The sequence below is a fragment of the Rattus rattus genome, chromosome 2 (genome assembly GCF_011064425.1).
Source record: "Rattus rattus isolate New Zealand chromosome 2, Rrattus_CSIRO_v1, whole genome shotgun sequence".
Taxonomy (NCBI): domain Eukaryota; kingdom Metazoa; phylum Chordata; class Mammalia; order Rodentia; family Muridae; genus Rattus; species Rattus rattus.
Genome location: NC_046155.1, coordinates 102,493,551 through 102,508,449, shown reverse-complemented (window position 1 = coordinate 102,508,449; position 14,899 = coordinate 102,493,551). Strand labels below are relative to the sequence as shown.

At 42.8% G+C, this 14,899-nt stretch overlaps 1 protein-coding gene across 1 annotated transcript; it reads left to right on the top strand.

Annotated features, from left to right (window-relative positions):
- Positions 1-551: 551 nt before the first annotated feature.
- Trim21 (tripartite motif containing 21) lies at positions 552-14,653 on the top strand. Its single transcript, XM_032893159.1, has 7 exons — positions 552-629; positions 7,962-8,393; positions 8,767-8,862; positions 9,718-9,948; positions 11,571-11,593; positions 12,197-12,297; positions 12,590-14,653. The coding sequence occupies exons 2-7, from the start codon at positions 7,974-7,976 to the stop codon at positions 13,132-13,134; spliced, it is 1,416 nt and encodes a 471-aa protein (XP_032749050.1). The 5' UTR covers positions 552-629; positions 7,962-7,973; the 3' UTR covers positions 13,135-14,653.
- Positions 14,654-14,899: the final 246 nt, after the last annotated feature.

Sequence of the window (14,899 nt, the reverse complement as noted above, 5' to 3'; positions counted from 1 at the left end):
ATGTCCACAAGTCTCCCTTCATTGGTACAACACATACCCCGACATCATTAGGAATAAATTTCTCACTCCAGACTATTTGAAAAGAGGGGAGCAAAACGGGAAGACAGAGGGATGGGAAATGGGCATATGTCAAGCATACTGTGCAATTAATATATGTTAACAAAACAGTGACAGGATCTTTCACCCGGATTTTAAAGAACTATCAGTCTGGTGGGAAGATCCCTCTAGAAAAGATAGTAACTCCTCTCCGATCCAGACCTCTTCTCCCAGATGCTCCCAGGTGTGAAGTAAAGACCAGTGTCAAAGGTCTATATCCTGTAGATTACACTCTGTTAAAGGTGACAAGGACGTCTTAGAGAGACTGCACCCAAGAAGACATTAACTGAGTTTTCCTTTGCCTGTGGCCTGAAGTCAGTTTCTGGCACCTCTGACCTCTCTCCTCCCACTCTCTGCCCAGTCTCCGCCCTATCTGCCTCCAAGGCTTGCCAGTCAACTCCCTGTTCCTCCCCTTGCTCCTCCCTCTTCCTTTTAAGCTTTCCTCTGAGAGGAAACTGAAAGTGAAATTAGACTGCGGGCTTGCAAAAGTGAAGCTGCAAAACAGTCTAGCCAAGTCTGCGGACCCTGGTAAGGTGAGTGAGGGTGGGACCCCTGGCCGGACTAGATGGGCTCCCCCCCACCCCACCCCAGTGCCACAGATTCAAGGAGCAGCTTCCCACTAGCGCCCTACACACGGAATTTCCTAGCCCACCTGATGCTTCTCTTCAGCGGAGTTCTCTAGTCCCAACCCTGCCAGGCTGCCCGTGCTCCCCTGTGAAAGCTGGTCTCTGAAATTGACTTTCCTAGTGCCATGAGCAGGAGAAGCAGGGCGGTGACCTAGTCTGGGAGGGAGAGGGGAGGGTGGAACTCGGGGAAACCCCAGCCCCTTGAAGACCCTCGATTGAGGAGAGTGCTAGCCATTTAGAAATTTCTGTGGGTTTAAGATACTCAGCACCCTAAAGGAAGTTGAGACAAGTACTAGGCTTGGAGGAGCCTAGAGAAGAGCCCAGGGAGTGCTCCCCACAAATGTCAATAGATGAGCATACATACATATTCTGTACATAGACATTTAGATAGAGGAACGTATGGGCATGCCTACATTGATGCATTTATGCTCAAGTGTAGCTTACAATAGAACATATCATGGTAAATAAAGACATCAATGTGTGTGCGCACACACACACAAGCCTAATAACTGGGAAATATACTCTTAGATGATGTATTCAGGATAATGAATGCACATCTTGAAGGTTTTTTTTTTTATTGGATTTTTTTATTTTTATTTTAAATGTTATCTCTTTCCTGTTTTCTCTTCCATAAACCCTCTATTCCACCTCCCCTCCCCCTTCTTCTATGAGGGTGTTCCCCCGCCCACCCCTTACCACCTGCCTGCCCAGACATTTCCTACACTGTGATGTCAATTCTTTGCAGGACCAAGGGCTTCCCCTCCCATTGGTGCCTCAAAAGGCTATCCTCTGCTACTTATGCAGCTAGAGCAATGGGTCTGTCCATGTGTACTCTTTGGGTGGTGGTTTAGTCCCTGGGAGCTCTGGTTGGTTGATATTGTTGTTCTTCCTACGGGGTTGCAAGCCCCTTCAGCTCCTTCCATCCTTTCTCTAACTCCTCCAAAGGGGACCCCACTCTCACTTCAATGGTTGGCTGTGAGCATCAGCCTCTGTATTTGTCATGCTCTGGCAGAGCCTCTCAAGAGACGGCTATTTCAGGCTCCTGTCAGCATGCACTTCTTGGCATCAGCAATATTGTCTAGGGTTGGTAGCTGTATATATATGGTCTGGATGCCCAGGTGGGGCAATCTTTGGATGGCCTTTCCTTTAGTCTCTGCTCCAAACTTTGTCTACATATTTCCTCCTATTAATATTTGTGTTCCTTCTTCTAAGAAGGACTGAAGCATCTGCACTTTGGTCGTCCTTCTTGAGCTTAATGTGATCTGTGGATTGTATCTTAGGTAACCCAAGGTTTGGGCTAATATCCACTTATCAATGACTGCATACCATGTATGTTTTTTGTGATTGACTTACCTCATTCAGGATGATATTTTCTAGTCCAATCTATTTGCCTATGAATTTCATGAAGTCATTGTTTTTGATAGCTGAGTAGTATTCCATTGTGTAGATGTGCCATATTTTCTGTATCCATTCCTCTGTTGAGGGACATCTGGGTTCTTTCCAGTTTCGGGCTATTATAAATAAGGCCACTATGAACATAATGAAGCATGTGTCCTTGTTATATGTTGAAAAATCTTTTGGGTGTATACCCAGGAATGGTATAGCTGGGTCCTCAGGTAGTACTATGCCAGTTTTCTGAGGAACCTCCAGACTGATTTCCAGAAAGGTTGTAATAGCTTGAAATCCCACCAACAGTGGAAGAGTGTTCCTCATTCTCCACATCCTCGCCAGCATCTGTTGTCACCTGAGTTTTTGATCTTAACCAATCTGACTGGTGTGAGATGGACTCTCAGGGTTGTTTTGATTTGCATTTCCCTGATGACTAAAGATGTTGAACATTTCTTTAGGTGCTTCTCAGCCATTTGGCATTCCTCAGTTGAGAATTCTTTGTTTAGCTCTGAACCCCATTTTTGATAGGGTTATGTGGTTTGCTAGAGTCTCACTACTTGAGTTCTTTGTAGATATTGAATATTAGCCCTCTATCGGATGTAGGATTGGTAAAGATCTTTTCCCAATCTGTTGGTTGCCATTTTGTCCTAATGACAGTGTCCTTTGCCTTACAGAAGCTTTGCAGTTTTGTGAGGTCCCATTTGTTGATTCTTGATCTTACAGCACAAGCCATTGGTGTTCTGTTCAGGAAATGTTCCCCAGTGCCCATGTGTTTGAGACTCTTCCCCACTTTTTCTTCTCTTAGTTTGCGTGCATCTGATTTTATGTGGAGGTTCCTGATTCACTTGGACTTGAGCTTTGTACAAGGCAATAAGAGTGGATCAATTTGTGTTCTTCTACATGAGGACCTCCAGTTGAACCAGCACCATTTGCTGAAAATGCTATCTTTTTTCCATTGGATGGTTTTGGTTCCTTTGTCAAAAATCAAGTGCCCATAGGTGTGTGGGTTCATTTCTGGGTCTTCTATTCTATTCCACTGGTCTATCTGTCTGTCTCTGTACCAATACCATACACTTTTTATCACAATTGCTCTGTAATACTGCTTGATTTCAGGGATAGTGATTCCCCCTGAAGTTCTTTTATTGTTGAGGATAGTTTTTGCCATCCTGGGTCTTTTGTTATTCCAAATGAATTTGCAAATTGCTCTTTCTAACTCTAAGAAGAATTGAGTTGGAATTTTGATGGGGATTGCACTGAATCTGTAGATTGTTATTGGCAAGATGACCATTTTTACAATATTAATCCTGCCAATCCATGAGCATGGGAGATATTTCCATCTTCTGAGGTCTTCTTCAATTTCTTTTTTCAGAGACTTGAGGTTCTTGTCATACAGATCTTTTACTCTCTTGGTTAGAGTCACAGGGAGGTATTTTGTATTATTTGTGACTATTGTGAAGGGTGTCGTTTCCCTAATTTCTTTCTTAACTTGTTTATCCTTTGAGTAAAGGGAAGCTACTGATTTGTTTGAGTTCATTTTATATCCAGCCACCTTGCTGAAGTAGTTTATCAGGTTTGGAGTTCTCTGGTGAAAATTTTGGGGTCACTTAAGGATACTATCGTATCATCTGCAAATAGTGACTTTTTTGACATCTTCCTTTCGATTTGTATCCCTTTGACCTGCTTTTGTTGTCTAATTTCTCTGGATAGGACTTTGAGTACTATGTTGAACAGATAGAAAGTGGGCAGCCTTGTCTAGTCCCTGATTTTTAGGGGGATTACTTCAAGTTTTCCTCCATTTACTTTGATGTTGGCTACTGCTTTGCTGTTTAGTGCTTTTACTGTGTTTAGGTATGGGCCTTGATTTCCTGATCTTTCCAGGACTTTTATCATGAAGGGGTGTTGAATTTTGTCAAATGCTTTCTCAGCATCTAATGAAATGACTACGTGGTTCTTATCTTTGAATGTGTTTATATAATGGATTACTTTGATGGATTTTCATATATTAAACCATCCCTGCATCCCTGGGATGAAGCCTACTTGATCATGATGGATGGTCATTTTGATGTGTTCTTGTATTCAGTTTGCTAGAATTTTATTGAGTATTTTGGTGTCGATATTCATAAGGGAAATTGGTCTGAAGTTCTCTTTCTTTGTTGGGTCTTTGTGTGGTTTAGGTATAAGAGTAATTGTGGCTTCATAGATGGAATTTGGTAGTGCTCCTTCTGTTTCAATTTTGTGGAATAGTTTGGATAGTATTGGTATGAGGTCTTCTATGAAGGTCTGATAGAATTCTGCACTAAAGCCATATGTCCTGGGCTTTTTTTTTTTTTTTTTTTTTTTTTTTTTTTTGTTTTTTGTTGTGAGACTTTTAATGACTGCTTCTATTCCTTTGGGAGTTATGGACTGTTTAGATGGTTTATCTGACTGTGATTTTAACTTTGGTACCTGGTATCTGTCTAGAAAATTGTCCATTTCCTCCAGATTTTCCAGTTTTGTTAAATATAGGCTTTTGTAGTAGAATCTGTTAATTTTTTTTAATTTCCTCAGTTTCTGTTGTTATGTCTCCCTTTTCATTTATGATTTTGTTAATTTGCATACTGCCCCTGTGCCTCCTGGTTAGTCTGGCTAAGGGTTTATCTATCTTGTTGATTTTCTCAAAGAACCAGCTCCTGGTTTGTTGATTCTTTGTATAGTTCTTTTTATTTCTACTTGGTTGATTTCAGGCCTGCCATCTACTCCTTTTGGGTGTATTTCCCTCTTTGTATTTTAGAGCTTTTAGTTGTACTGTCAAACTCCTAATGTATGCTCTCTCCACTTTCTAGTCAGAGACGCTCAGAGATATGAGTTTTCCTCTTAGCACTGCTTTCATTGTGTCCCATAAGTTTGGGTATGTTCTGTCTTCATTTTCATTAAATTCTAAAAAGTCTTTATTTCTTTATTTCTTCCTTAACCAAGTTATCATTGAGTAGAAAATTGTTCAGCTTCCATGTGTATGTGGACTTTTTGTCGTTTTTGTTTTTATTGAGGACCAGTCTTAGTTCATGGTGATCCAATAGGATGCACAGAATTATTTCAATCTTCTTGTATCTGTTGAGGCCTGTTTTGTGACCAATTATATGGAAGATTTTGGAGAAGGTACCATGAGGTGCTGAGAAGGTATATTCTTTTGTTTTAGCATGAAATGTTCTATAAATATCTGTTAAATCCATTTGGTCAATAACTTCTGTTAGTTTCTCTGTGTTTCTATTTAGTTTCTGTTTCCATGATCTGTCCCTTGATGAGAGTAAGGTGTTGAAGTCTCCCACTCTATTAATGTGTGAGGTACAATGTATGATTTGAGCTTTAGTATGTAGGTGCTCTTGCATTTGGAGCATAGATATTTAGGATTGAGAGTTCATCTTGGTGGATTTTTCCTTTGATGAGTATGTAGTGTCCTTCCTTATCTTTTTTGAAAACTTTTGGTTGAAAGTTGATTTTATTTTATATTAGAATGGCTACTCCAGCTTCTTTCTTTGGACCATTTGCTTGGAAAATTGTTTCCTAACCTTTTACTCTGAGGTAGTGTCTTTCTGTCACTGAGGTGTGTTTCCTGTATGCAGCAAAATGCTGGGTCCTCTTTACGTATCCAGCCTGTTAGTCTATGTCTTTTTATTGGGGAATTGAGTCCATTGATGTTAAGAGATAGTAAGGAATAGTGATTGTTGTTTCCTGGGTTGTTGTTGTTGTTGTTGTTGTTGTTGTTGTTGTTGTTAGAGGTGGAATTATTTTTGTGTGGCTCTCTTCTTTTAGGTTTGTTGCAAGAAGATTACCTTCTTGCTTTTTCTAGGGTGTAGTTTCCCTCCTTATATTGGAGTTTTCCATCTCTTAACCTTAATAGGACTGGATTTGTGGAAAGATAACTGTGTAAATTTTGTTTTGTCATGGAATATCTTGGTTTCTCTATCTATATCAATTGAGGGTTTTGCTGGATATAGTAGCCTGGGCTGGCATTTGTGTTCTCTTAGGGTCTGTATGATATCTGCCCAGTATCTCCTGGCTTCCATAGTCTCTGGTGACAAGTCCAGTATAATTCTGGTAAGTCTGCCTTTATATGTTACTTGACCTTTTCCTCTTATTGCTTTTAATTTTCTTTCTTTGTTTTGTGCATTTGGTGTTTTAACTATTATGTGATGGAGGAATTTCTTTTCTTGTCCAATTTATTTGGAGTTCTGTAGGCTTCTTATATGTTTATGGACATCTCTTTCTCTAGGTTGGGGAAATTTTCTTCTGTAATTTTGTTGAAAATATTTACTGGCCCTTTAAGTTGGGAGTCTTCACTCTCTTCTATACCTATGATCCTTAGGTTTGGTCTTCTCATTGTATCCTGGATGGTTTTGGTTAGGGGCTTTTTGTGTTTTGCATTTTCTTTAATGGTTGTGTCAATGTTTGTTTCTTCTTCCCCTGAGATTCTCTTCTGTCTCTTGTATTTGTTGGTAGTGCTTGAGTCTGTGACTCCTGATCTCTTCCCTAGGTTTTCTATCTCCAAGGTTGTCTCCCTTTGTGATTTATTGTTTCTATTTCTATTTTAAATCCTGTATGATTTTGTTCAATTCCTTCACCTATTCCTGTAATTCTTTAAGGGATTTGTGTGGGGGTGTGTGGGGGTGTGTGTGTGTGTGTGTTTTCTCTTTAAGGGATTCTACCTGTTTACCTGTATTGTCCTGTATTTCTTTAAGGTAGTTATTTATGTCCTTCTTAAAGTCCTATAACATCATCACAAGTTGTGATTTTAAATCCAAATCTTGCTCTTCTGGTGTGTTTCGGTACCCAGGACTTGCTGTGGTGGGGGAACTGGGTTCTGAAGATGCCAAGTGGCCTTGCTTTCTGTTGCTTCAGTTCTTGCCATCTGCTTATCTCTGCTGTTAGCTGGTCTTGCTGTCTCTGACAGTCGCTTGACCCTCCTATAAACCTTTGTGTCAGCACTCCTAGAGTCCAGCTTTCTCCCAGCAGAATCTGGGTACAGAAAGCTGTGTCACTGTGTCAGCTCGGGCACAGGCGGAAACCAGAAAGATCCTTTCCCAGACTTCTTGTTTCCTGTGTCCATAGGGCTCCAGGAGGGTTCCTCTTGGGCCAGGAATGTGAACCAAAGTGTTGATCTCACCTATGCTCTCAGGATTGTCTGCACTTCCGAGAACCCAGCTCTCTCCCCACAGGATCTGGGTACAGAGAGCTGTGGGACCAAGTCAGCTCTGAGAGTAGGCGAAAACAGGAAGATCTTGAAGTATTCTTACATGAACCTGAGTTGGTCACTAATGACACACCTAAGCTATAGAGTATCATCTATTGCACAATCGCCATATATGAAGCCCATCATATTGGACAAAACTTCACATGTAATGAGTAGCTGTGTAAACCTTCATTCCTGATGCCTGACCGCTGTAGTTACTGTCAAGATTAATGATGACTGGCATGAGCATGTCGCACCCGGTGGAATACAGAGGGTCTGTGGTAAATAAGGTATATGGTCATTACTACCATGAGTAATGTCTCTGCACAGTGGAGGCATGAGCTGAGAGAATAGATGTGGGAACCATCTGGACTGAGGATTAAAACAGGGAAGGCGTGGTGATGTTGTTAGCAGTGTTTTCCCACCAGTTTTCTCTGTTTCCCCTTCTGCCTGGCTGGCTCAGTGGGTGAGGCTGGAGGAGAGACTCCTGTTGCTCAGGTTGATGCTCTTGCCTTTCCCTATTCCCTCCCATGCCATTACATAATGCCTTTGCATTATTTTGAGGAGTTTGGGGTTCGCCTTGCTTTTGCTTTTGTTATGCAAACTCTCATTTTATTTCTCCCTCCCTCACCTCACCCCTCAAGATTCCACGGCAGATGTCACACTCTACAACCTCAAAAATGTCCCTGGAAAAGATGTGGGAGGAGGTCACCTGTTCTATCTGCCTGGAGCCCATGGTGGAGCCTATGAGTATCGAATGTGGCCACTGCTTTTGCAAGGAATGCATTTCTGAGGTTGGGGGAAATGGGGGCGGTTCATGTCCCGTGTGCCGGCAACGCTTTCTGCTCAGAAACCTCAGGCCCAATCGGCATATAGCAAACATGGTGGAAAACCTTAAACAAGAGGCCCAGAATACCAAGAAGGGCCCCCAGGAAATGCACTGCATGAAGCATGGAGAGATACTTCACCTGTTCTGTGAGGAAGATGGGCAGGCCCTTTGCTGGGTGTGTGCCCAGTCTGGGAAACACCGTGACCACACCAAGGTCCCCATTGAAGAGGCTGCTAAGATATACCAGGTGAGGCCTTAGCACAGAGACACATTAAAGAAATGGCCCATGGAGAGTGCTTTGTCCCCCAGAATGGTGGCTGAGAATCACCCTGACATCTGAGAAGTTAAGGAATGGAAGGGTACTTTCTTCCTTCATTGAGAGGAACCTGTGTATGGAATGCAACTTTATTTCTCAGTAGCAGAGGCTATGCCATGGGAGATGCAACATGTATCAAGCTTTCTTGTGGCTTCCTGGTGAATTAGAAATGCAATGGCCCAGATCCCATTACCCCATTGGCCTAGCTCTGTTTTTGTAAGACATACTAGGTTTCTTCCAAAGTCTTTCCAGCTTCGTCCTCCACATCTCTAGCTGGGGACTAACCTGCTATCTTTTTCTACAGGAGAAGATTCACACAGCTTTAGAAAAACTGAGAAAAGGGAAAGAGTTGGCTGAGAAGTTGGAAATGGATCTTGCAATGCAAAGAACAGACTGGAAGGCAAGAGCTGTAGACTGATCTCTCAGGTCTTGACATCAAGCAAGTCTTAACCGTGACTGTGCCTACCCAAGGGGTGGTAGAGGTATTATACAGGCCACTCTCCATGAAGCATCCACACTCTCTGTCTCCAGATAGAGAGGAAATGAAAGGAAGGAAGGAAGATGGGAGAGGGAAAGAAGGATGGGAGAGAGGGAGGGAGGGAGGGAGGGAGGGAGGGAGGGAGGAAGGAAGGAAGAAAGAAGCTGAAAATTAGATGAGATTTCCACCAATCTGGCACAAAGATCAAGAATTACTGGAGGAAGTGTAAGGTCACATCATTCCTTCTCAGGGGACAACAGAGTCAACAGTGGGTTCTTGGATCTGAGGTAGGCAGCCCACCTGACCTGGTGGCTGCTTGTTGGTGACCAGGGTATTAGACCGAAGCCTGATAGAGAACTAAAACCTGTCCCACTGAGAATTTGCTGGTAGGAAATGAAATACATCTGAAATTGGCAAGGAATGTGAGGGGCTTACAGCCAATCACAGACCCCAAATGAGTAGCAAAGACTCGACTCTCCAAGATGGCAAAGAATGTTTTCCTGGGGCCGCTGTTTTCCACCCAGGGCCTAGAAAGAGTGCATCACTGGGTATGGGGACAGATTTACACTCTATAACTTGCTGAGATAGAAATACAAAGGGACTCACATGGGCATTAGTGGCTTTTGGAAGAAAGGTTGAGTAACTAGTGACGGAAGCATGTGTGGGTGAGGGTGGCGGTTTGAGTGTGGGTGGGTGTTGAGGGGACAGAAACACCTTCACCACCAAAGCCTAGGAAATTTTGATTGTGAAACTCTTGTCTTTCCCTTGCCACCACAGAGGAACATTGACACCCAGAAGTCGAGGATTCACGAAGAGTTCGCACATCAGAATAGCTTGCTGGCTCAGGAGGAACAGAGGCAGCTGCAGAGGCTGGAGAAGGATGAAAGGGAGCACCTGAGACTCCTTGGGGAGAAGGAGGCTGAGCTGGCTGAGAAGAACCAGGCCCTGCAGGAACTGATCTCAGAGCTGGAGAGGAGGAGCCGAGGTTCAGAACTGGAGCTATTGAAGGTGCGACCCCTACACAGGTGCAAGGAATAACTAGGAAAAGGCCAGCACTGTCTGGAACCGCTCTTAAAAAGGAAGTGCTGCCTTAATTTTTAGGATATTTTTAAATAAGCTGAAATGTGAACACTCGAGTGGCTTCCATTACAGAATGGCAGGGTACAAACACAAGAGAAAGTACTCCATATAGCAACCAATAGATAGCTATTCCTAGGAGATGCCCACCACAGCAGGTGTCAGGAGTGGGAATCATGTCACCAGGATGCATAGTATCACATATCTTAAGTGATATTTTTAAAAAGAAATAAATGAGAAAATTCATTCGAGTTCTTAGACAAATAGCCATAAGAATGTTTATAAAAGTTCAGTATATAAAACCGAAGTATGCCGTTTCTCTCCAAAGTGATAGCTCATGGGAATAAACTGTTTTTCTTTTCTATACTGTTTCTCCATTTATGAAGCCACAGAGGGAGTGGGATCCACAAGGGTGCCCTTGACCCAGGCATAGCTGTTGCATAACTACCTATATGATTTTTAACGTATAGGATTCTGCAGAAAGTCTCGCTCTTTTCCCAAAGTAAATTTAAAATATTTTTTCCCAAAGCATAGGAACTAAAAGATCATGTATTGGTACTACTATTCTCTCTTCTGATTTTTCCCATACTGATAGTAAGTGCAGGTTCCTAAAGAGCACACCAGTGGCTTACCTGGGCTCAGGGTAATGCTGCTGGGATCCCATTCCACAGAAGAGAAAACGTTAATGGACATAGTGGGAGATTCACACTAACTTACATCCGCTTGTCTTAAGTATAAGAGGCAGAAATTAAGACAACAGATTGCTTTTTAAAGTCATTCATACTCTAAAACCATCTTTCATCCATCCTTGGTATGTATGTTAGCCTGGTGTTAGAACATTATAGACCAGATGATCTCTAGGTATCTTTTCTCATGCCTCTGTCACTGTCCCTCAGTCAGATGTGTACAGACATTTCTTTCTACTTTGTACAGAAAAGCTGGTCGTATTGGTTTGACTTGGCAGGCTTTCTCCTCCTGTCATAGAACTGAGCTCCCTGGTGTCTTTTTCCTGATCCTAGGAGACTGCCAGTTCAAACACTATGGCTGCCACTCCCTGGGAATGAATATTCTCACTTGAGCTCACTATAAATAGTAGAGAGGATTAGCCATAGCACAGGACAAAGCTTTTAACCAACTAGCCCTTCCTCCACAAACAACTCAAGCCCAGAAATAGCAAGGAGCCTCTCTGGACATCTACCTCAGCCATTTTCTGCTTGAAACTGGGCTTCAGTCAGGTCGTGTTGTTTATTTTCCTCTTCTACTATCTCCTTGGACAGCCCCCTCCTCCAGGAGCCTACATCAGTCTCTAGATACCTGGTCATATCCTAGCTAAAGGCCATAGGCATGTTGGCTTCCTAGATACTCTGTTAGCCATCACATGTCATTTCTCCTAAGGGCTTGTCAGAGTCATCCTTAGGGCCTTAGCCCAAGGCGATGGTGCAGAACAGAGCCCAAAGGATACAATGGTCAATGATGTCACATGACCCCAGGAGTGGCATCTCAGTAGTCAATCAGAAACTCCAGAATTGACTGTCTGTCTCTTCTCTCCTCAGGAGGTGAGGATCGTCCTGGAAAGGTAAGGAGAGGTTCCCACAGAACAGGAAGCATGTGTGCATAGAAATGGCTATTGAGTTAGGCGCACATGCACTGGGGTTTTCCTCATGCATCCCTATTCTCAAAACCTGGTCCTCTCTGAAACGTTCTCTACCCTCAAATGTCTAATGGACATCCCACTTGATGAATTGCCCGATGTAGTTAATGAATGTCATCTTCATACATTAAAAGTATGAAAGTAACAGGTAATCTGAGTCTGCTACGACTCTCATATGGGAAGACATTCATAAGTAATGAGCGAAACCTACAGCATGGCCAAGATTGCTCCAACTTCTTCTCAGAAGTGACCTATTAAATGGTTCCCTATAAAATTAAATAGAATCTGCATGGTCATGACCTCAGGCTCTGAAAAGAGTTGGAGATTTATTTGCAACTCCTACAACTTGGAACTCCTAGATAGAAACTATTTTTTTCCTTTCACATGGACATTGAATGCATGAGTATTTGTACATTTGTATTGAATTTAATTATCAGAGTCATGCGTGATCATTAAAGTCAAGAAGATCATTAAAGCCCGAGGTAGAAGGTAAGAGTAGGAAGTAAGATTCTCAAACTCTTTCCCTAGGAGTGTATCCTGGAAACTGGACACGGTAGATGTTGACTCCCCAGACCTGACAAGCACATGCCATGTGCCAGGGCGGAAGAAGATGCTGAGGACCTGTTGGGGTGAGGTGACTTGTAGGAATTGTGGGCTGGACAGTGGGGAGTGGGGAGTGGACAGTCTTGGGGAGCCCAGGGTAGTAATCTGTGGAAGAAGTGGCAAGTGGCAGGTGGAGGAGAGAACATAGGTGAGATTTCCTCACACCGAAGAGGAAGGGCCAGAGTTACTGTGGGCCATTTCCTCACATGAGGAGGATCAGGGTCACCTCTCATCTTTGAGTTTACATGGATCCCCTCACTACAGGCAGAGAGTGCTGGTCCCATCCATCCAGTCTTACCTGTGACCTTCTCCCTGCAGTTCATATTACTCTGGATCGTGACACTGCCAACTCGTGCCTCATCATCTCAAAGGATCGGAGACAAGTGAGGATGGGAGACACCTATCAGAATGTGTCTGAAAATGCTGAGAGATTTAATAATTACCCCATGGTGCTAGGTGCCCAGAGATTCTCCTCTGGGAAGATGTACTGGGAGGTAGATGTGACCCAAAAGCAGGCCTGGGATTTGGGGGTTTGCAGAGATTCTGTACAGAGGAAAGGGCATTTTTCACTCAGTCCTGAAAATGGCTTCTGGACCATTTGGCTTTGGCAAAAAGACAACTATGAGGCTGGTACCAGTCCTCAGACCACCCTCCATATTCAGGTACCTCCATGCCAAATTGGGATCTTTGTAGACTATGAAGCTGGCATTGTCTCCTTCTACAACATAACTGACCATGGCTCCCTCATCTACACCTTCTCAGAGTGTGCTTTTATTGGACCTCTGCGACCCTTCTTTAGTGTCGGTTTCAATGATGATGGGGGGAATTCAGCCCCTCTAAAGCTCTGTCCACTAAAGATATGATGGTCAGTAACAGTGCCTGCTGACAGCACCTCCCAGGCACTTACCTCCTCCTTGTCCTGATCTAGATCCAATGACTGACTACTGAGGACCATTTCTGGATACCCCTACTCACTTCCTGTTGGTGTTCTTCAGCCATGCACTTTGTCATTTTGACCAGTCTAGTTGGAGCTTCCATAAAGCCTCATCTCTTTAGAGTCAGGGTCCCAGAATGAAGGCATCAGCTGGACATAACTAGAAGTCCATGTCAACTGACCTTCAACATCAATGTACCTGACATAGATTCCTCAGTGATTCCTCAATGAAACAGACTCCTCACATTGGACCCAAACTCGTCTAGCTCAGACAAAAGCCCATCTCTGCCTCCTTTGTATGACTTTCTTTGTTTTCTCTTTCCTTGGTTGTTACCTCTAGCCAGATACCCATCTATTCCCGTACCTTCTGTGGCTTGCGGAAGGACTTCCTAAAAATTGTGCCTTGGTCTATCCTATTCAGTTCTTGGTAAAGCTCAAAATATTAGTCTTTAACATTGTACATCTTTTGGTTTGCTTGTTTGTTTGTTATTAGGGGAGGTTTGGGGTTTATTGTTGTTTGTTTGTCTGTTTTCCCTCCCTGGAATGCTCTATGCACCTCATCTGTAGACCCAGGTCAAGAATATCTTCCAGGGTAACAAACAAAAACCAGGATAAAGTAGTGAAAGTGGTTCAGACAAGAGCTGAATGTAACACTGAGAGTATACTCAATATCCCCAGTGAGAGCCAAAGTCTAGGTGCCATGCTGGTCTGGTTAGTGAGTCCCTTCTGTTGATTCTCACAGGGTGGAACAGCTGTGCTTGGACACTGCCTACTGTCAGTTTGCCAATACTCTGTTCCCTGCTTCCATTGCCTTGAAGAAAGTGAAATTAGTAGCTGAACTCGTACACAGATATTTTTGAGAACTTCGAAAATACTGTCAGAAGAGTTAGGAGAAAGTATGGACAAATGTACAATAAAGAAAATCCAAGATGGTTTCTATGAGGACATCATCATTGAGCTAAAGATACGTTAGCAATGCCAATTAATGGCTCAGTAGGCTAAATGAGGTTCAAGTGTATCTAGTTCATGAAAAAAACATTAAAAAAAACTTAAGCACTAATATTTACATTGATCTTTCATTCTTGTGTTCTGTCTTAGAGTTGACACTATAAGTAATAGTTTGTATCTTTTGATTTTCATACTGGTGGAAGGCAGCTATTAAAATGATACAACTTTCATTTCCTCAAAATCTGAACACCATACTGTACCAGATTTCCTCACTACCTGGAGATGTATGTTACACAGATACTAAATCCCTTGTTCTCCACTGCAAGGAATTATGAGGTTTCATACCATCTCAACTTTTCACCCCCATAGTCAATAACAAGTGGTCTGGGTATGAGAGTCTTGTTTGTCACATAAAAGCTACCTTAAAAAAGATCTCCAAGTACTGGTTCCAATTCTGATTAATATTGTCTTTGAAGGTCAAATAAAGCCTGTTAATTTTCCTGAACTTCTTTCATTCTACCTCCATCTTTCAAATTAACAGACACAGAGTATTAAAGAAACGTTATCTGTACTGGCTCAGGCCAGACAGAATCACAGCAAGGAGAATGATAGGCACCAAGTCCCTCCCTTAGCTAAGGAGCGTTGGGCAGTCTCTAGGAGAAGGACCATCAGTTTTCTTCATACTGGTGGAAGGAAACTATTATAATGATACAACTTTCAGTTCCTCAAAATCTGAACACCATGCT